The sequence below is a fragment of the Octopus sinensis genome, linkage group LG5, assembly GCF_006345805.1.
Source record: "Octopus sinensis linkage group LG5, ASM634580v1, whole genome shotgun sequence".
NCBI lineage: Eukaryota > Metazoa > Mollusca > Cephalopoda > Octopoda > Octopodidae > Octopus > Octopus sinensis.
In genome coordinates this window covers 121,602,433-121,624,741 of record NC_043001.1, presented here as the reverse complement: position 1 = coordinate 121,624,741, position 22,309 = coordinate 121,602,433, and the positions used below count along the sequence as shown (strand labels likewise).

Genomic DNA, 22,309 nt, shown 5'->3' with positions numbered 1-22,309 from the left:
CCAGCCCTCACCACAGCACCTTTGTTATCCAATAGAAAGGCAAATGTTGATGCTGCTTGGCACCAGTGACATCGCAACTCATTTCTACAGCTGAATGAACTGGAGCAACGCGAAATAAAGTGTCTTGCTCAAGAACACAACATGCAGCCCCGTCTGGGAATCAAACTCACAACCTCACGATCATAAGCTTCATGCTCTAACTACTGAGCCATGTGCCTTCATTATACATATATAGTCATACCTGTGTATGTATATATATATATATATATATATATATATATACATACATACATACACAACACTGATGGTTCAGAGCCTTTTATTTTCCAAGTTACAAGCGAGAACCCCAAATTCCTGTAGTCTCCAGATTAGTTTACTGGTGCCTGGCACAGACCAATATTTATTAACTTGTATCATTTATACTAATGTACAGGTATATCTATATTTCACCTAATTATTTAAATTTAATATTTGTCTAACATAGAACATGTCAATGACCAAGTTGACCCCTGTGTGTGTGCGAGCGCACAAAATAGTGAAGGTGCATGGCTCAGTGGTTAGAATATTTGGTTCACAATCATAAGGTAGTGAGTTCAATTTCCAGTGGCATCTTGTGGCTTTGAGCAAGACACTTTATTTCCTATTCCTCCAATCCAGTCCACTTAGCTGGCAATAATGATTTGTACCTGTAATTCAAAGGGCCAGCCTTGTCACATTCTGCATTATGCTGAATCTTCCTGAAAACTACATTAAAGGCATGCGTGTCAATGGAGTACTCAGCCATTTGCACTTTAATTTCATAAGCAGGCTGTTGCATTGATTGAATCAACTGGAACACTCCTCATCATAACCAATGGTGTGCCAGGCTGTGTATGAAATACTGATACGAGATGCACACCAAAATTTATTTAAATATTCTTTTCTTTTCTAGGCCCAAGGCTCAAAATTTTGGGGGAGGGGGCCAGTCGATTAGCTTGACCCCAGTATGCAACTGGTACTTAATTTATCAACCCCGAAAGGATGAAAGGCAGAGTTGACCTCAGTGGAATTTGAACTCAGAATGTGAAGACAGACGAAATACCTATTTCTTTACTATCCACAAGGGGCTAACCACAGAGAGGACAAACGGATTAAGGCGATTATGTCGACCCCAGTGCGTAACTGGTGCTTATTTAATTGACCCCAAAAGGATGAAAGGCAAAGTCGACCTCAGCGGAATTTGAACTCAGAATGTGAAGACAGACGAAATACCGCTAAGCATTTTGCCTGGCATGCTAACGCTTCCGCCATATTGCTGCCTTAATTTATCTAAATATTATACTAACACTAATTCAAAGTGCACATTTCTTTGGGCTTTCGATAGTAAACATCTACACAACATAACCTTTTTTTCACACACATATATCATCTCATACAGAAAAAATAATTACTAAGAGAAATTAAAAATGGTAATAAGTCTCAGGTAGAGAAATCCATACAAGTGAGTACATTTAAGGAACAAGTTAATGTTATCAAAAATATTTCCTTCCGTATCATTGTGAAAGTGGTAAGCAGTTTCTTATGAGATTTCATTTGGAAGTACAGAAAATTTCCTGTACTGCTAAATTTATGGAGACATATTTACCAAAAGAAAATTCTCTTAATCTGTTGCAGCCAATGTTTTATTTCTCCTTCACCTCTCAAGATTCAGTGTAACATTTTATATTTTATTTTATTTATAAAAAAAAAATCTAAAATGGAACACAAAATGAATTGTCTCCCTTATCATCTCCTACAGTATACCCACAGATTCTATACATACGTATATATGTATGTATGTAAAACAATAGATGAATCTGAGAAAGTGGTTGAGAGTGATTAGTAAAAGGAAGATGAATAGGAGAAGAGGGAGGTGGTCAAAAGAAGAGAGAAAAATGAGAGATGGGGAGAAGAGCTGGCTGAATGGGAGAAAGAGATAGACAGAGTCTAGTGGAGAGAGGAGTACGGGGAGAGAAATGGTAGGGTGAAGGGAATATGGATAAAGGAAAAGAAAAAACTTTGAAGGAAAATAGAGCATGAGATGTAAAGAGAAAGGGTTATGGAATGAAAGCAAGAGTGATACAAAATGAAATGGAAAAAACCCAGGAAATACATATGTACATATTTGTCAGGCCCAAATCCTAAAATGGTGTTACTTCCTTGCTATTTTACCAGGAGGAGGTCCTCCAACAACAGTAGCTGTGGTGCTAGCCACAATAGGCGGTCGCATTGGAATGGCTGATACCATCGTACTCATTGGTGCCATAGGTGGTCCGATTGGAGGTCCCATTGGGGGGCGGATACCAACTGCAAAAAGGAAAAAAAAAGGCAAAACAATGAGACAAGAGAAAATCTGAATCACTGCAAATGTAATATCACTGTTTACGATGTTTAATATTTCGATAGAAGCTACTGTTTATGATGTTTAATATTTTTCATCAGCAGTTGCAAGTCTATCCAAAATGAGTGAAATGAGTTCACAAGAATGGAGAGAAGAGCAACTGTTAACTCGGGATTTGCGGTTGCTTTCAGACAATTATTGAGGCACCCACTTTCCAAGTTTAGGAACCTTTCCAAGTTGTTGAAGATGACGATGAACAGTTGTATGGTTTGAATTAAGCTTTATTGCCAATTCTTCAAGTAATGCCTCAAGGAGCTTATCATCAAACTCAAATGGAGGTCCTGTTCGATCTTCATCTCCAAGGCTGAAATCTCCACTTCTGAATTTTATCCAAAATGAGCGAAATGAGTTCGCAAGAATGGAGAGAAGAGCGGATGTTAACTCAGGATTTGCGGTTGCTTTCGGACAATTATTGAGGCACCCATTTTCCAAGTTTAGCAACCTTTCCAAAGTTGTATGGTTTGAATTAAGCTTTATTGCCAATTCTTCAACTGATAATGCAGGATTTCCTTCAAGCAATGCCTCAAGGAGCTTATCATCAAACTCAACTGGATGTCCTATTCGATCTTCATTTCAAGGCTGAATTCTCCACTTCTGAATTTTGAAAACCATCTTCTGCAAGTTCTTTCATTCAAGCATTCTTTCCCATAAACTGAGTGTATGTTCCGAGTTGCTTCGGCTGCAGAGTTTCCTTTTTTGTACTCCTAAAGCATTATATGCCTCAAATGCTCTTTGGATACTTCCATGTTAGAAAGGGTTTCAATCAAAGAAATTTTAATTCTATTATTCTGTAAAATAATATTTAATTAGTTTAAATGTACACAAATACATAAAAATAATTTCTAATTCCATTAGACATTCTAAAATACTATTAAATTTCATTCAATTTTAAAAAAGGTAAAATCGGACAGAACTTATGGGATGACCTGATATAAATATAAAAGGACACTTTTAAACACTGAATGGCTATGGAAGTCCAGTAAGGTAAAATATGAATTTGTGGGGTTGATAGATAAAAAAAGGTCGAGAACCAACTGCTGCAGTGCAGTGCTTCTCAACCTTTTTACTCTTAAAATAAATTACATGTGTCTCAAGGAACCCCTGCATAGCATATATATATATATATATATATATATATATAGATATATGAATTAGAAAAAAAACACCTTTTATCAATTCAAAATGAAAAATTAAATTACACCATCTAGAAAATTACATATAATAAAAGGTGGCTTTTTCCTAATTTATATATATATGTATATATTTTATATTTTGTGAAATTTGATTTAGTATTTCTAAATTGAATTTTTCCCTGTAAGTTTGGAATAATATTCCCACAAATTATTATTATTATATATATATACCATATCTTTCTCATATTTTTTCATTGTAGTTCACATGGTAAATATATATATATATGGTTGTTATATTTTTTGATAACATAATAGGTTAGATAGGATGATGTCAATATTACAATAACCAATATGTTGTGTATGTATAGTAATATTACCATCATGAAATTAGCATTAGTTTATCTCACTCTTTCTCGGGGGATCCCTAGGAACCCTTTGTGGAACCCTAGGGTTTCAGAGAACCCCGGTTGAGAAACGCTGCTATAAAGCCCAGCACTTGATTGGAATCTACTGAATTGATCCTTAGCAATAGAAAAAGGTAACAACCCCTAATTCGTGGTTACTTTTCCTCCAAACGTAGAATCCTTTATAAAGTTTGTGTTCTGCGTTATCTCCTCTGATCAAGCCACACGAGAAATCAAGTTCTGATGAACAAGGGACGTAATTCAGAGCACCAAAACATTCTACTTCGTACTTTATCAAATCTGTCAACCGCATTTCCAGCAAATGACAATAATTTTTAAAGTAGGTCTAAAATTTGGGGAAAAGATAAAGCTGATCAAATCATCCATAGTGTATTGCTGGTACTTATTAGACCCTGCTCCTCAGAAGAATGAAAGATTAAAAACGGCTTTCGCAAGTTTTGCACACTCACTGTCAAGGGACACAACTTAGTGCTACAAGCTGTATTGTCCAAAGCATTAGGATTCTTTTATCCACTCCCCTCAAAAGTTACAATATTGATTTCTAACGCTGGTGCTAAGCAACAAAATTTCGGAGAAGGGTAATCGAATAAATCATAGAGTATACTTAATTCTGATTGGCATCCGTGCTAGTGGAGTGCTAAGAGCACCATCCGAGCGTGATCTTTGCCAGAGCAACAAACTGGCTTTCAAGTGTGAAAAAAAATATTTGAGCGTGGTCGTTGCAGTGCTGCTGGACTGGCTCCTGTGCAGGTGGCACATAAGAAACACCATTTCAGCGTGGCCGTTGTCAGTACCACCTGACTGGCCCTCGTGCCGGTGGCACGTAAAAGTACCCACTACACTCTCGGAGTGGTTAGCGTTAGGAAGGGCATCTAACTGTAGAAATTCTGCCAGATCAGAATGGAGCCTGGTGCAGCCATCTGGTTCGCCAGTCCTGTCAAATCGTCCAACCCATGCTAGCATGGAAAGCGGGCATTAAACGAAGAGAATTGCTTTCAACTGTTCATCAGTCAACCTCGTTCGATGTGCTGACTTTACATATTTCATTTTTGAAAATGTTTGCTCACAGACATAAGTTGTTCCAAATACCAATGCCCATACCAGAGGCAAACGAACGTTCATTGCAGGTACTTACACAAAAGGCACAGTGCAGTAGCCACAGGCCAGATGAACTGACCTAGTAGGCCGGATCTGGCCCGTGGGCTGTAGTTTGGTGACCCTTCTTACAGGATATCAACATAATATCCTTACAAAGTGTTACAATACAAGCATATCTTCACTGATACCAACAGGAGCTGGAAATTACAGACTAATTAATATGATAGGAAGGTAGAAATAAATGACTTCACTGACCTGTCATAGTAGGCATCATAGGAGGTAGATGTGTACCTGGAGGTGGTCCCATCAATGACATTCCTGGTACAGGTGCACCAACTGGTGGACCAGCAGCAGGGGCAGCTGGAGGAGCTGTGGTTGGTGGTTTTGTTGCACCTGCAAAAAGGAAGAAATATATGGAGCCAAACAGAAAATATACACACAAGCAAAACACCAGCATTTTCAGATTACACTAAACACCCTTACTGGAACGAACAAACCAAAACAATGCAGATAACAGTAAACAGTTTGGTCTTGTTGGAACTGACATAACCTCAGGATGCTGGTGAATGAATGGGCGGATTCAATGTAGTGAAGAAAGGTCCGACCTATACCAGCAGAGACATGAACCTTAAAGGTAATGATGATGATGACAGGCTTTTTAGTTATGCTGAGGATAAGACAATTACTCAGAAGCTGGTACAATACCCCCAGTAACATCTGTAGTGGTTGGTGATAGGAAAGACATCTGGTCATAGAAATCAAGCCACAAAAAATGGAAGACTATATAAGAAGATCAGGTTTAATTTGAATTTTCTTAACCCTTTAAGGACTATGTTTTTAATGGAAAACATTGTCTGATTATTTTCAGAATAATAAAATATTTAAAGGGATTTAGTAAAATAAATAACATTCATTATTAATTTGGTGTTTAATGTGGTGACCTGGCAGAATTGTTACGAAATGCTTAGCAGTATTTCCCCCATCGCTGCGTTCTGAGTTCAATTTCCACCAAGGTCAGCTTTGCCTTTCATCCTTTCGGGGTCGATAAATTAAGTACTGGGTTCGATGTAATTGACTTGCTCCTTCCTGCCAAAATTTCAGGCCTTCTGCCTATAGTAGAAAAGATTATTAATCTGGTGTTTAAGCTGGCGTGTTGGCAGAATCGTTAGCACGCTGGACGAAATGCTTAGCAGTATTTTGCCCATCACTACATTCTGAGTTCAAATTCCACCAAGGACAACTTTGCCTTTTCACCATTTCAGGGTCGATAAATTGAGTACCAGTTAAGTACTGGAGTCGATGTAATCAATTATCCTGCTCCCTACAAATTTCAGGCCTTGTGCCATAGCAGAAAGGATTATTAATTTGGTACATTTTTTACATTTGATGGATATTTGTCCTCATCTTGTATGTTGTTAACATGTTTCGGCTGAGAGCCTTCATCAGGTATCTCGGTGAAATTTCGAACTTGTTTCTCATTCCTAAGATATTTTTCGATGTTATTATTCTACACAGGAAAGTTAGATGGTTTGAAACAGGAGCTCCATACCGATTAGATAATACAGCTAGTTTTTGATGGAGTTTCTCTATATGTCTCCATTGAAGTCTACTGTCAGCTCAGTACTGATTAGACTTCAATGGAGACATATAAAGGAACTCCATCAAAAAAACAAGCTCGTCTTTCAAACCATCTAAATTTCCTGTGTAGAATAATAACATCAAAAAATACCTTAGGAATGATAACCCAGGTTCGAAATTTCCCCAAGACACCTGATGAAGGCTGGAGGGTGTATCAGCCAAAACGTTGTGTTAACAACAAAGAAGATGAGGACAAATAGCCATCAATTGTGAATAATTCCTCATCTCTTAAATATAGAACTGTATCAATTTGGTGTTTGTCATAAAAAAAAAAACAGTGAATAAATAAATAAGCATTATATCTGACAGTATAATCTGAAAAGAATCTTACCTGCTAATGTAGTGGGTGGTGGAATCATGGCAGCTGTTGTTTGTTGAGTGCTCTGAAATGGGTTGGATGCTATCTTTCCAGCCTTGAATGCAGCAGCTAAAGTAGAAATAACAGAGAGAATATACAGATTAGACATTCGCACTTGAACTCATATATATGTATATAAATATATGTGTGTGTGTATATGTATATATATATATATGTGTGTGTATATATATATATATATAAATATGTGTGTGTATATATATATATATATATATATATATATATATATATAAATATGTGTGTGTGTGTGTATATATATGTATATATATGTGAGTGTGTTTGTCCCCGCCACCATTGCTTTGGCAACCGATGTTGGTGTGTTTACGTCCCCATACCTTAGCAGTTCGACAAAAGAGACCGATATGATAAGCACTAGGCTTACAAAGAATAAGTCCTGGGTTCAATTTGTTCGACTAAAAGGCGGTGCTCCAGCATGACCACAGTCAAATTCTTTGTTATATTTAAAATTAATTGAAAGAAACAGAGAGCATCGCATCTCCAAATAGATACAGTTATGAAAGGGTTAAACAATATAACACTGTTCAGTCATTCCCACTTGAGCTTCTACTTACATAAGTACTTCTTTTAGCTGTCACACAATCAAAAGTTTTATGTCGTTATCATAATGATAAAAACAAAACACTGAAGCCTCATGCCTATGCCAAGAAATTATGTCACTAAATCAAAAGGAAGAGAGACTAGTTTATGGATTTGTATTTAACTCTTTTGATAGCAACCTGCCTGAAACTGCCCTAAGCTTGCTTCTCAACTACATCGTTCCAGGTTCAGTCCCACTGCATGGCACCTTGGCCAAGTGTCTTCTACTTTAGCCTTGGGCCGACCAAAGCCTTGTGAGTGGATTTTGTAGATGGAAACTGAAAGAAGCCCGTTGTATATATATATATATATATATAAGCAGTATCGCCCGGCATTGCTCGGGTTTGTAAGGGAAATAACTATATAAGCATTTTTAGAGATGTAAAGTATAATAGCCATCTTAATATGGCTAACCACAAGGGGGGGGGGGTTACTGTAGCTTTTTACGTTGAGATTTAATAATAAATTTTTAGAGTTACTTCCCTTATATATGCCAAAAATGCATTAAAAATGTGAAAAATTGATGGTAAATTTTTTTTTAAATCGTAGACGCGCACTAATACCCAGAAGGGCTCGATATGAATCACGACTATAAGATAACCGGTTTTGGTTAAACTGCACCGCAAAATGTGGGAGTAGTAAGGAATCTAAATCGCAGGAGACAGACAGCACACAACCTCTCTTTTATATATAAAGATATATATATATATATGTGTGTGCGTGTGTGTGTGTATAAATGTGTATGTGTGTAAATATGTGTATTTATAAACTCAAATTCATACAAGCATGGCAAAGGGAATATCAAAATGTTAATGAACATAAGTGTGCATTTGTATATAACAAATATAGATAATGTGTATGTATGCATGCAAATCCTCTCACTGATGCATAAAATGCATTCAATACTTACTGGTGTCATCGACCAACTTTTGGACTTGCTCCTCAAGCCATTTCTGATAGTAAAGTCGGACATTCTCTTTATGTTTTCTTCCGTTGCAATGGGTTTTCCTCACAGAAGGCTGCAAAATGTAATTCAGAAAATATGAGTGGGTGCTGAAAAGTCCTTGGAAAAAGAAAATGCAGGAGAATCCATTAATTATGATTTTATTTAATGTATTCTCCCGTGGTCCTTCAGATTTTCTAAGCCCTGTAAATGAACTCAGAAGGTTGGGCCTCAAACCAGGCCTTCTTTGATACCCTTAAAGCCAGGAACTTTTCAGCACTCCCTCATACTAAAGTCTTTTTTTTTTTTACTTAACATTGTAATGTAAATTGAAAAAGAAACAAGATGAATATTGCATTAATAACTGAATGTAATATTTTCTTACATAATCATGGCATCTAAGTCAATGAGGGTCCTCTAAATGGTTGCACAACATACTATTAATAGCAACTAAATCTCTTTTGAATCACACGCTATGTTGCTCAACATGCTAGAAATGGCAACTAAATCTCTCTTTCGAATCACACACTATGATTAGATAATGTAGTGCATTCCACAGGAGCAAATGTGATTGTGTGAGCACCTTGGGCAAACGTCTTCTGATATAGCACCAGGCCAACCAAAACCTTATGAATGGATTTGGTAGATGGAAAATGAAAGCAGTCCACTGCATTAAGTGGCAATGTACGAAACTCTCAGCCCTTGAGTTCCATTGTAACTTCTGCTGGTGGTAAGAAGCTTGCTTCCCAACCACATGGTTCCAGGTTCAGTCCCACTGCGTGGCACCTCGGGCAAGTGTCTCCTACTACAGTCTCAGGCCAACCAAACTATGTAAGTGGATTTAGTAGATGGAGACTGAAAGAAGCCCATAACACATACACACACAAACATATATATATATGTATATATATATCATCAAAATCGTTTAGCGTCCATTTTCCATGCTAGCATTGGTTGGACGGTTTGACTGGGGTCTGGAAAGCCAGGAGGCTGCACCAGGCTCCAGTCTGATCTGGCAGTGTTTCTACAACTGGATGCTCTTCCTAATGCCAACCACTCTGTAAGTGTAGTGGGTGCTTTTTACGTGCCACTGGCACAGGGGCCAAGGGAGGCTGGTAACGGTCACAATCTGTTGATGCTTTTTACGTGCTACCGGCTATAAATGCAAAACAACACCACAAAGGAATTGACATAAGCTTAAATAATAAACCATGATAGGTGAACTGCGATATGGCGAAGGTTTACTATAATGAATTACTTGACAGCAACTAACCTAAACAAAGGACATCAGTATCATCATTTTAAACACTTTTCTAAGCTTGCATGGGTGAGATGGAATTTGCTGAAGATGAATTTTCTATGGCCAGATGTCCTTGTTGCCAATCCTTGCTTGTTTATAAGCAATATTTCCCGATGGCCTGATATATTCATTAGGAAGTTTACATAATGGTGACACTTGTTGACAACTATCAGGTGATATTAACACATGCACACACATATATATTTGAGACCGGTTTCTTTCAGTGTCACTCTATCAAATCCACTCATGGATTTGCTATGCCTGGGGCTGTAGTAAAAGACATTTGTCCAGTTCAAAGTGTCATGCAGTGGAGCTGCCCTCACCTGTGATAGGGTTGTTTAACCATCAAAGATTTTACCATTAAAGGTGTGGCTGTGTGGTAAGTAGCTTGCTTACGAACTACATGGTTCCGGGTTCAGTCCCACTGCATGGCACCTTGGGCAAGTGTCTTCAACTATAGCCTCGGGCCAACCAAAGCCTTGTGAGTGGATTTGGTAGACGGAAACTGAAAGAAGCCCATCATATGTATATTTACTGAAACAAGTAAAAGAGTAACCAAGAATGAAAGCATCACATGGTGTCTTACAACCCCTAAACTACCTGGTACATCATGTCAGCCAGTTGGTTGGAGCCGTCTCAGTTCTATTCCTCACTACTTTTGACAGAAAATGTGCTTCACTTCTCTTGAGATAGATAAGAATGATTAATCTCATTCCTGTGATATATGCTGGTGGAGTGCAACCCCTGATAGGGCTTCCCATAATGAACAGGTCAAAGGATAGAGGCCACACTAATATGAACCACCTCTTCTTAGAGGTAAAAATGAGTTTGCATAGGCTCAATAGCCCTACCTAGAAAAAAGCAAAGTTATAGATGCATCAATGACTATTTAAAACCAAAAAATCTGGGGAAGAAGGCCTCTCCTCAAGGAAACATGATGCAGTACAACAAAATCACACACACACACAAAAAGAATCCAACTGGAGAGATGCAGAAAAGACAACCTAGAGTCAATAACAATGTAGAAAAGTCATTGATGGCCAATGGTCTACGGGAAGAAAAGGGCTAAGATAAGGGTAAGTACAGTATTCCTGTTAAAAGCGATCTAAATTAAAACCGTCAATAAAAAATTTGTGCTGATTTATGTTCCAAATAGCAGCTTAATAACGACTAAGTTATTTTACTAAATTCCTCATTGTTTTAAAAATTTATTGAAATACATGCAAAATATTTCAACAAATATAGTGACAAAAGGGGTCAAATAGTCTGCCCTTTATCAATCTTCTTGTTCCTAATAATATGAGAAGCAATGGGTTATGTCAACAAGGTTTCCTTGTGACCCACCCTCGGGTTATTCCTTTTTCCTTCTCCTCTCTTACTACTCCGAAATCTCGGTACCATCAGTAAACATTCCTCTCTCTGTCTGACGAAGGTTTCTGCCCAAATCGTTTAAATTGTTTCTCTTCTTAACGATAAGCAGATTTATTCCAATTTAAAACTGCCCATCTCTATTGGGGGTCTAAGTGGCTCTTAAATTACAGTAAAGAACAAAATGTTTATATACTTACCGAATCGTGTGTCAAGTAGGTATCACAATAGTCACAATAATATCTGAAGAAAATGGAAAAAATATAAACTTGTATGTTAGCAATACGTATTAATTAGTAATGATAATTTTTTTACTTTCTTTTACTTTAGATAAATTATCAAAACGAACGTTCTCAAAATCAAGTCAAAATTACCTCAAAAGCGATCATCCATAGAATTATTGTTTTAGCTCCAAATCAAACCTGGTCGATCGGAGCGTTGATCTAGCATCAACACATTCTAACCATAAGCATCGCAACTTTTTAGGGGTATATATAACGTACCTATCCTTTATAATTCAAGATGGTCGGGTGTGATTTGTAGATTTTCTTGCTATTCATAACAGCTCAAAAGTTTGCGTTGAGTGTACTACAGGAACAGATTAGCTTATAAAATAAAATTATGTCTAATATATGTCAGCTATTTTAATTGATATTAAGAAGGCGGCGCCAGTAACTAAAGAGGAACATTTTTTAAAAGTAAATCGAAAGCAAAAATAATAGCGATGGCTATTTCTAAGATAATAAATTCGTATGCAGGAAGATAATATATTTAAAATTTAATTTTATCTTTTTTCCAGTGCAGAATCCAAGCATTGGTTCCCTCGGATCCTTTATATATTCTTGCTATTTTGAAAAAGAGATTAAATGTTACGAACGACTGTCTTAAATACAACAAACAGCATGTTATCCTAACAACACACCACACTTTAGTTCCTTACATATGAAGTTAATTTGGTATAAATCTGCTTTATAAAAAACTGTTATAAGGTGCACGATACACAAGAGGATGCATCTATAGTTACATTAATTATAAAACATCACAATGGTAATATTTAAATAAAGCTGTAACTTACTTCGGCATATTGCTTCAAGACAAAAACCTCAAAAATTGTCTCCAGGATGACTTTTTCAGTAGAGCCGGTGGAACCGGAAATACAACTCTTTTGTAAAGAAGGTAATAAGAAAATTTAAAAATACACCAACTATTTCTCTTGTTTTATAATTATTTTGAGGTGCTTTTTATAAAAATAAATATCAAATTAAATTTATAAATTAATTTAGTAAATAAAATTGCTTGTTTGTAATTGTTTCGTGGAGATATATCGTGGAAATGATATAGAAATTATGTGATGTCTGTATGGTGAGCCTGACCGGAAGTTGTGTGAGCACGTGAAGTAGGAACCAACCAAGCAAAAGGCGGTTGTCTTTAAGACAAGAGAATGGCGCACTACTTGGCTTGTAGGAACTTACTGTTTAGGGAGGTTGCCAAGACACAGACAACTGCACCAATTTGGAAAGAAATAACGGTCAACACAGGTATTAATTGTTATATACTAATTCACGATTACACCCCTGCCAGAAAAAGAAAAAAATTACTTTTGTTATTATATGATGATGATGATGGCAGTTGTTCGTGTCCGAAGATCATGAGGGGTGAGCGGTAAGCCCTTATCTGGCTGTGTAAACTATAATTAAACGACAGGTTCTGGCACATTTGGGGCAAATATGTATCTTTTGGACAGAAAGGGGCTGTGACGATGACTCGTTCCTTCTTTGGCGTTTCTTATCCGCCGCAGTTGCTTTGGCCTTCTATACTATTAAACATATATACATACATATATATATACATATTAGAGGGAAAACTCTATGTGAACACCCCATATACTAGAAATAGATCGCCAATAGATCCGCTATGTTTCGCTAAATTTTTCTTGAGAGCATTTCTTAGTGGTAAGACCATAGCGGATCTATTTCTAGCATATGGGTGTCCACATAGTGGTTTCCCTCTAATATGTATATAATACAATTTTACTGAACTTTCATTCTTTTTTATATACTAGACCACTAGCATATAGCATTAATCGATGTTAATTAAATTAATATCTAATTTCTCACCCTTATTTTAAATTTAAATACATACATACATACCTACATATATATATATGTATTTATGTTACAAGTACTCGCTCTGTTTGTGTGTGTGTGTGTCTGCATTTCTACTTAGAATATCAACCGTCATATAGTTATTAATATGAAATTGAAACTAGATGGGGTTTTCACACGAGTGTTTATTTTCCGACTAGAATGGTCATTTATAATAGCCTGAATAAATGCGAAATCTAATAACCTAAATAAGCTAATAAAAAAGAAGCCCGAGGAATGTTGGTCAATCAACCGCGGTCCAATCCAGTGACATGCTGGATTGTTAAATATTTAAAATTTTCTTTCCTATTTACTGGCTTCTTTTTTTTTATACATCCATTTATTCCAGCTAACACCGTGTGTTGTCTTTTATTCTCTCGCTTCTGTAGTTTTGGTGGGGTTTAAAATAAATGTGTTAAGTTTTTTTTATCACTAAACCTAAGCAATCGCAAGACACTGCATGTGTTTTGCTTAATACAGGGGTGAATAAAGTTTTAGTCTACGACAATTTAATTTCTAAATCGGTAATTATCTTTCAAGTTTACGAATGTATAATCATGTAGTTATTAAAATATCTATTTCTCAACGATTCTAATTGAATTTAGCTTTCTACGTCCGTCATCGAGTTAGCATGAACGGCGTGAAGTTTATTTGGTTTTCTCGTCTTCGTCTTCTGTGCACTAGTTTCGAACGAAGTTGAACTATATTTTAAAATTCCTTGTTTCGTTGTCTTGGGATATGATCTCTTATCTTTATCATCGATTATTTTGGATTGATAACTTTATGATTAAAGTCTACAACTTCATTATTTGTTGTTTTAAGACTTTTTTTATTGACTCTCCGTTAACAAACCGATCGTTCATTCATTCAGGTGTCTGTTCAAACTAAGATGTTTGCTGCTGCTTTTAAAATGTGGCGAAAGTAAATACGTGTACCCGGTGTTTTAGGGTTAGGATTATCTTAACCTTTTGAACTTCTTGCAGTAAACGTCAGGCCTCGTGGGCTTCATGCGTGTTTTATGACAATCAAGGTGTGATTTCTTGTTGAACGGTTCGATCAGCTTTAATTAAACGGGACTTTTTGAATTCTTTTGGTCGTATATGCGGTAGCATGTTAAATCCTGAAGATTAAGAAGTACATACAAAGGTAATATTTTCAAAACTGGTGTAAAGCCTATTTCTAAATGAACTAATTCACATGTACAGGGACCTAAATATCAGTACTGAATTTATGGTTGACTTGTTAAATTATGAGCTAGTAATGACTATCGTAAACAAGAACACTATTCTATTGTGTGTGTACACACACACACACGATGGGTTTCTTTCAGTTTCCATCTTCCATGTCCACTTAAAAAGGGTTTGGTTGTCCTAGGACCATAATGGTAGACACTTTACCTAAGTGCCACGCAGTGGGACCGAACTAAAGACCATGTGGTTGGGATGCAAACTTCTTACCACAGGCGCCTCATACATACATATCTATATATATATATAAAACTGAGAATATGTGTGTGTCTGCTTCACTAAAACTCTAGTACTACACAACCAATTTCATTGAAATCTGTAGAGTGTCATGGGCCAAAAAATTTTCAACTTCTTGCCTAATGTATATATATATATATATATATATATATATATGTAACTAGCAGAGATACCTGGCATTGCCTGTGTTACATGCAATTGAAAAATTAGATTTTTCTGTTATATTTTCTGTAATGAACTGGAATACCTATGATTCGAATTTCATCAAAATTGCAGATGAGGGTTCTTTCCCTCTTTACACACTCTAAAAAAATTCTAATCATGACACATGTATCCCATACTACTGATCTTCATGCACAGATTCCAAAATTCCAGTCTTATGGAACCTGTTAAAAGAATTTTGCTCCTGAAAAATGGAGGTCATGGAGCTCTAAAATGTGGGAGTTAAGGCCCCTATTGGGGGTGGGTGTCTTAATGTCAACCAGAGAAGTTGAATTGTTGAGAATCTTTTTAACTTGGGCCTTATATCCATTGTTCGAATTTCTTTGAAATAGGAAATATATGTATGTTCATTGGGTTTGTAAAAGAGAGCAAAGCTACCCTACCCTAGTCGTTACTACTCCCCAATGTAGGATTCCTCACCATACAGATGACAGGCACAGCCGTAAGATGAATTACGGATCTATAGCAATTGGAAAAGCGTGACCCAGCTCAAATAAATATTAACAAATGTGTGATGTGAGGGCTAAGGGGAAATGAAAGTGTCACCTCTGGAGTTTGCAAATGACCACTATATCGATAGGTAACTGGACAGAATAAATTTACAATCTATAAATATCTTTGAATAACCAGTCACTCATATGGGGAAGCCTTGAAATCAGTGTTACCATCTGGGGACTATGTGTGACCCAGTGGTAACTTTGCAACTGAATCAGTGGAGGCAAAGATGCCTCTCATTTACTTGACAATTTATGCACCACATTGCAGAAATCGCAATGTAAGTATATCTCAAAGCAAACTCTTACACTGTTGTACCATTGAATTACAAATAACGCTCATTTTTATGCTCAGGTGACCCTACAGCTTCCAAGAGTATAACTGTATTCGTGTTTGCTTAGATAAAATGACTAAATTGTGGGTGTTAAGTCCCCATGAAGAGGTCTTTCTAACTTCTAAGATGAAATTTTAGAAATATTACTTCATTTGTGTCTAATGTCTATGTTTAAAATTTCATCAACAGCAAAAACATATGGATTTTCATGGGGGTTATGGCCCTTATGCATAGAATATAATTTCCAAATTTTATAAAGATCCATTCAGTACTTTTGACCTAGTTTTGGATCATAAAAAATGACTAAAATTTGGGAGTTAAGGCCCCCATTAGGGGGTCTTAGAATTCTCATGAGAAGTGAAAACTTTGAGAATACTTCTTGATGTGTGTCAATTACCCATGGTTGAAATTTCATCAACATCGAAAATTTATGAATTAGTGCATGCTACACCCACTGAAAATTATTCATCTGCACAGGTACTTCCTGCACTCCAAATCTTTGTAAAATCATTGAGACCTAAAAGTGCACATGTAACTTACTCTAAAATGTCTCAAACAGATTCAATGAATGGCAAAAAAGGCTTGGGGAACGTCAGGGGAATAGGTCTGGCTTGGCAGGTGTTCCAGTGTATCATAGGCTGGACCCAATTGAGGACTCAAAAGACATTTTAAGATCCACAAAGAGCAAACTGTTCAACTCATGCCAGCATGGAAAGCAGACATTAAATGATGATGATGATACCAACTTGGCTGGAACCGCCACTGGCTCTGTAGTACAAATGTCTTGTTTTCAAAAGTTTTGAATTAAAATCTTCCATCAAACCTTAGTCACAGTTTATGTTCCTAACATTAGCTTAATGATAACTAATTTATTTTACTAAATTCTTCGTTATATTTAAAATTAATTGAAAGAAACACAGGGTATCTCAACGGAAATATGGTAACAAAAGGGTTAATCCAGAAAATGCATAAACTTACTAACTGATAGTTATAAATGTACAATATTCCAACTTATTTTCATATAAGTGTTGTTATTCACATTTCAATCCAAACGTTTTCCCAGGTGGATCTGATAGCACTTTACAAGACATCAAAGTTTCAAACACATCTGGCGGATATGCATACCAAGACAGCACACAACCAAATTCGGCAGCAAGCAACAGATTTATATACTGGTATGTGTCCGTTTCTTTGACATTCTAAAATTTTGAGATTTTTCCCTTGAAAATGAATATTTTCATTTTTTTCCTTCTTTGATCAATTTTTTTTTTTTTTTTTGGTTAGCTGTGCTACTTCTTAACTAGTATGATGTCCACTGTTCCTAAATTATATATTAACCCTTTAATTGCAAAATCAAATTTCATGATTATTCCAATAATGGTGTTGAATATCTACCAAAAACTAGAATTGTCAATACACTTGACATCCCGTCCACAGTGAAAAGTTGTAAAGTGGTTGGCATTTGGAACGGCATCCAGCTGTTAAAACCATGCCAAAACTGCTCTCACCTGTGCTGGTGCCACATAAAAAGCACTCAGCCCACTCTAGAGTGGTTGGTTTTAGGAAGGGCATCCAGCTGTAAAAGCCGTGCCAAAACAGACACAGAAGCATGGCACAGGCTCCTGCCTGGTCAGCTCCTGTCAAACCATCCAACCCATGCCATCATGGAAGGAGGAAGTTAAACAGTCATGATAATGATATCATCATCATTTAACATCCGCTTTCCATGGGTTGGACGGTTTGACTGGGGAATGGTGAACCAGATGGCTGCACCAGGCTCCAATCTGATCTGCCAGAGTTTCTACTGCTGGATGCCCTTCCTAACGCCAACCACTCCGAGAGGGTAATGGCTGCTTTTACGTGCCACTGACACGAGGGCTAGTCAGGCGGTACTGGCAACAGCGCTCAAGTAGTGTTTTTACGTGTCACCTGCGCAAGAGCCAGTCCAGCGGCACTGGCAACGCCCTCGCTCAGATGTTGTTCTTCATGTACCACCAGCACAAGTGCCAGTAAGAATCAGCTATGATATGTTTAATTAAGTGACCCTAAGCTAAATTGACCGTCTGCATAGACGAAAAGGGCCAGTTATAATTATTATTATTACACTAGATAATCACAAACATGATTGATAATTGTATATTCTTGATATCTTGAAGCATTTTTTTTTCCATATTCTTTATAGGAGAACTACAGGAGACATTTTGGAACTGGTGGAACAGTCTTTGGATTATAATTTAATTGGTTCTCATGTTCGATACCGATTTCAAGACACTCCTTTACTTGGAGGCACCAGTGTCCATGAACACCAAGGGAAAGTTTATATTTTAGTCACAACAGTTGCTAGTGTACACAGACTTGTATTTCCGCATCCAAACAAAATACCCAAGCCCGTAAGTCTTATATATTTGTTTAATATTTTTTTCCTTCTTTCTATGTTAATTGTATTTTTCGATTATTTCTTCCTATTATATTGGTCTGAAAAGTCCTGAAAATTTAGTTGTTCACATTGATAGACCCAGGAATGATTGTGTGGTTAAGAACATTACTGCTCAACCACATGGTTTTGAGTTCAGGCCCCACTATCGGACACTTTGGGCAAGTGACTTCTAGAACAGCCCTGAGCTGACCAAAACCATGTGAAACTGAAAGAAGTCCATCGTGTGTATGCATGTGCATGCATACACACACACATTGACTACCCCAGGGATTGAGCTCATGCCCATTAGATAAACTACTACACACATCTAGGAGAATGACTAATAAAGAATATCTCTGGTTTAGACCAGAGCAATGAGAACCATCTACCTTCTCCTGTGGATTTAATATATTGTATTTTCTAGCATACAAGTAAAATTTTTCAGACTAGAATTTACAGCCAGAAAAGGTAGGCCATCTTATACACCATGCTGATTTAAGGGAGCCAAAAATTCCATATGAAATTCTGCAGGATTTAGAAAGATTGTGGCAATGCATGAATATTTATGCTACATTGACTTGTATACTAGAAAACACGGTAGGTTTGGTTCGAAATGTTGAGAATGTTTTTGAATATGATAGATGCCTGAAGAAGGCCAGAAAGTACTACAGCTGGAGTGTTGTGACTATAACAACCAAGATGAGGACAGTAGTCCAAATATGTCCTTATATAAAAAAGGATAATTCCTTATATCAGAATTTAGACAAAAAGTCCTTTCTTGAACTATGAAGGAAACTTACGATTTAAAAACGAACACTTTAAACCCTTTCGTTACTGTATTTATTTTGAGATGCTCTGTGTTTCTTTCAGTTACTTTAAATATAACAAAAAATTTAATAAAGTAACTTGGTTATTGTTAAGCTAGTGTTAGAAACATAAATTGTGACTAAGGTTTGGTGGAACATTTTAATTCAAAACTTATAAGAACAAGACATTTGTACTCAGAGCCAGAGCCGGTTTCAGCCAGGTTGGTAACAAAAGGGTTAAAATTAGAGGTTCTGTATTATAAAACTAGACATGGTTTCAAGCAGTTTGACATCAAAAGATTAATAAGAAACCATTATTTATTCCTTTTTTTTATAATTTCTTTTGTACCAATAGGTCATACCATTTCTATACCCTGTTTTTTTTATTCGTTTGTTTCAGGAAACAGTTTGCTATCGTTTTGGTGAAGATTCTAAGGCCCTTTCTATATTTGCCGATGCATCCCTTACCAGTGCTCAAGATAGCAGAAATTTTCACATGGTCAACCCTGGTGGTAGTTTAACATCTCAGCTTTATTGTGCGGCCACTTGCCTTGACTCAGATGGACAGGCTATGTTTGCCTTTTCTACTAGCCTTGGATCAATTTTGCTCTTCTGTATGCCTACAATTGAAAAGCCTGGTAAGAACATATTGTCGTTATTTTTATATCCAGTCAGAATCTATACAGAGAGTTTGTATGGCTGTTGTTGTTGGCCTTCGACATAGCTGGACAACCAATCAGGGTTCACAATAAGGTTTCTACTGTTTGTCCTTTTGATTGCTGAATACAAAACATGGCTCATGAGACTTCCGTTGGAGTGATTACATTATTTTCATAATTTACATTTGATGGATATCTGTCCTCATTTTGTTTGTTGTTAACACAGCCTTCTTCAGGTGTCTTGGTCAAATTTCGAACCTAAGGTATTTTTCGATATTATTATTGTTATTGTTCAGGTCACTGCTTGGAATCTTGGGGTTAGTAGCCTGCGCTCTTAACCACTATGCCATATGCTCATGGGCAATTATGGAGTGAATTTTAGGACTTATAAATCTAATATTTTTCTATCCTTCCTTAATACCAGTTCCCATATGCGGCTCATATATTTTTAGGTATTAAGGAAGGATAGAAAAATATTAGATTTATAACCCCTAAAATTCATTCTATAATTGCCCATAATAGTAGTGGTTAAGAGCGCGGGCTACTAACCCCAAGATTCTGAGTTCGATTCCAAGCAGTGACTTGAACAATAATAATAATAATAACATTGAAAAATACCTTAGGAATGAGAACCCAGGTTCGAAATTTCCCCAAAACACCTGAAGAAGGCTGGAGGGTATATCAGCCAAAACGTTGTGTTAACAACAAACAAGATGAGGACAAATATCTGTCAAATGTAAATAATGTAATTCCTCATCTCTTAAATATAGAACTGGAAAATAAGTACCAGTTGAGCACTGGAGGTCAGTGTAGTTGACTAGCTCCTTCCTCCAAGTCGTCTTTCATCCTTTTGAGTTTGATAAAATTAAGTACCAGTCAATTACTGGGGCTGATAGTATCGACTAATCCCTTTCTCACAAAATTACTGGCCTTGTGCCTCAGTTACAAACCATTATTAAGTCTTCAAGTAAATTATGCATAAGTAAAGTAAAGTAGATATTTTTAAATGTTGAATGTTTTCCAAAAATGTAATTACAATTTGCTACAAAACCCAGTATTGTGTGCATTGTGTAGTTCAGGTGTGGCTTATGAAATTAATAAAAGATTCTTTCATTTCAGGTGAGGTGACTCGCTTTGAACTTTGTCACTCTAGCATGATGCAAAGAATTTGGAGTGGTTTGGTTCCAAATATCATTAAGTAAGCCTGACTACTTTATATGTTTTGATATTTTATTTCAAGTCTTCATTTAGTTATAGAAAATGCAATTGATTTAATGCCATGATTTTAAAACTAGTCTTAAGTCTGAATTGGTTGGTTTATATTTTCAAAAATATTTCATTGCACACTATTTATAAAGGTGCAAGGTGTGTGGCGTAGTGGTTAAGGTGTTGGCCTCATAATCATATGGTTGTCGGTTCAATTCCTGAATCGGACAGCACAGTATATCCTTGTGTAAGACACACCATTTCACATTGCTCTAGACCAGTGGTTCTCACACCCTTGGTGGTCCACAAAGTTAGTGCTGGGGGTTTGTGAACAAGTTAAGCACTTTTCAATATCGTGGCAAGCTGGCAGAAACGTTAGCACACTAGGTGAAATGCTTAGTGGTATTTCGTCTGTCTTTACGTTCTGAGTTCAAATTCCGTCGATGTTCACTCTGCCTTTCATCCTTTCAGGGTCGATAAATTAAGTACCAGTTGCATTCAGGGGTCGATCTAATGGACTGGCCTTCCCTCCCCAAAAATTTTGAGCCTTGTGCCTAGAGTAGAAAAGAATATCCTGGAGTCTATGGGAGAATTCATTTAAATAAAAGGGGTCCTCGGTAGTGAAAAGGTTGGGAACTACTGCTCTAGCCTACTCAACTGGAAATTAATACTTGCTAATTGCTAGTGCATCTCTCCCCCATCACTTTCCAGATCTTTACCTTTTGATCTACAAATTACAAAAAATGATTTTTTGTAACTAAACACTTTCAAACTTCGCTCACTGGTAGAATGTGTCATATAAAACGCCTTTTACTCTTAGCGTTTTTGAGAAAAGTTTATGTTTATAAAGTTATTTTGTGTTGAAGTTCTCGTATTTCAGTGATTTCAACCAATCAATGACATGTATTCAGCTGTATAAAATTACCATTCAAACGTGATCATTACCAGCGGCGCCTTACTGGCACTTGTGCTGGTGGCACGTGAAGAACATTAGTGTGAAGCCGTTGCCAGTGCTGCTGGACTGGCTCCTGTGCAGCTGTTACCAGTACCGCCTGACTGGCCCTCGTGCCGGTGGCACATAAAAGCACTCACTACACTCTCGGAGTGGTTGGCGTTGGGAAGAGCATCCAGCTGTAGAAACTCTGCCAGATCAGATTGGAGCCTGGTGCAGCAGCCATCTGGTTCGCCAGTCCTCAGTCAAATCATCCATGCTAGCATGGAAAGCGGACGTTAAACGATGATGATG

The 22,309-nt window shown here is 36.9% G+C and overlaps 2 protein-coding genes across 2 annotated transcripts in view; one reads left to right on the top strand and one right to left on the bottom strand.

Moving 5' to 3' along the window:
* Positions 1-1,394: 1,394 nt before the first annotated feature.
* Positions 1,395-12,524, bottom strand: LOC115212016 (U1 small nuclear ribonucleoprotein C). Its single transcript, XM_029780811.2, has 6 exons — positions 12,373-12,524; positions 11,498-11,540; positions 8,597-8,705; positions 7,045-7,140; positions 5,331-5,468; positions 1,395-2,325 (listed from the first exon to the last, which is right to left on the bottom strand). Exons 1-6 carry the CDS (start codon positions 12,378-12,380, stop codon positions 2,171-2,173), a joined length of 549 nt encoding a protein of 182 aa, XP_029636671.1. The 5' UTR covers positions 12,381-12,524; the 3' UTR covers positions 1,395-2,170.
* Positions 12,525-12,675: 151 nt separating this feature from the next.
* LOC115212295 (nuclear pore complex protein Nup160) overlaps positions 12,676-22,309 on the top strand; it is a 59,814-nt gene continuing 50,180 nt past the window's right edge. Inside the window, exons 1-5 of the mRNA XM_029781140.2 lie at positions 12,676-12,835; positions 17,040-17,151; positions 18,159-18,366; positions 19,599-19,836; positions 20,977-21,055. Coding sequence (XP_029637000.1) covers positions 12,739-12,835; positions 17,040-17,151; positions 18,159-18,366; positions 19,599-19,836; positions 20,977-21,055 — 734 coding nt within the window. The 5' untranslated portion in view covers positions 12,676-12,738. The remainder of the gene's footprint in view (positions 12,836-17,039; positions 17,152-18,158; positions 18,367-19,598; positions 19,837-20,976; positions 21,056-22,309) is intronic.

What these genes read in the sequence shown, in the direction of transcription:
- LOC115212016 (XM_029780811.2), bottom strand. An exon ending in CCTACTTGACACACGATTCG is followed by an intron (nt 8,706 to 11,497) that starts GTAAGTATATAA and finishes TACATTTTGCAG; the next exon opens with CCTTCTGTGAGGAAAACCCA. An exon ending in ACCACCCACTACATTAGCAG is followed by an intron (nt 5,469 to 7,044) that starts GTAAGATTCTTT and finishes TCCTTTTTGCAG; the next exon opens with GTGCAACAAAACCACCAACC.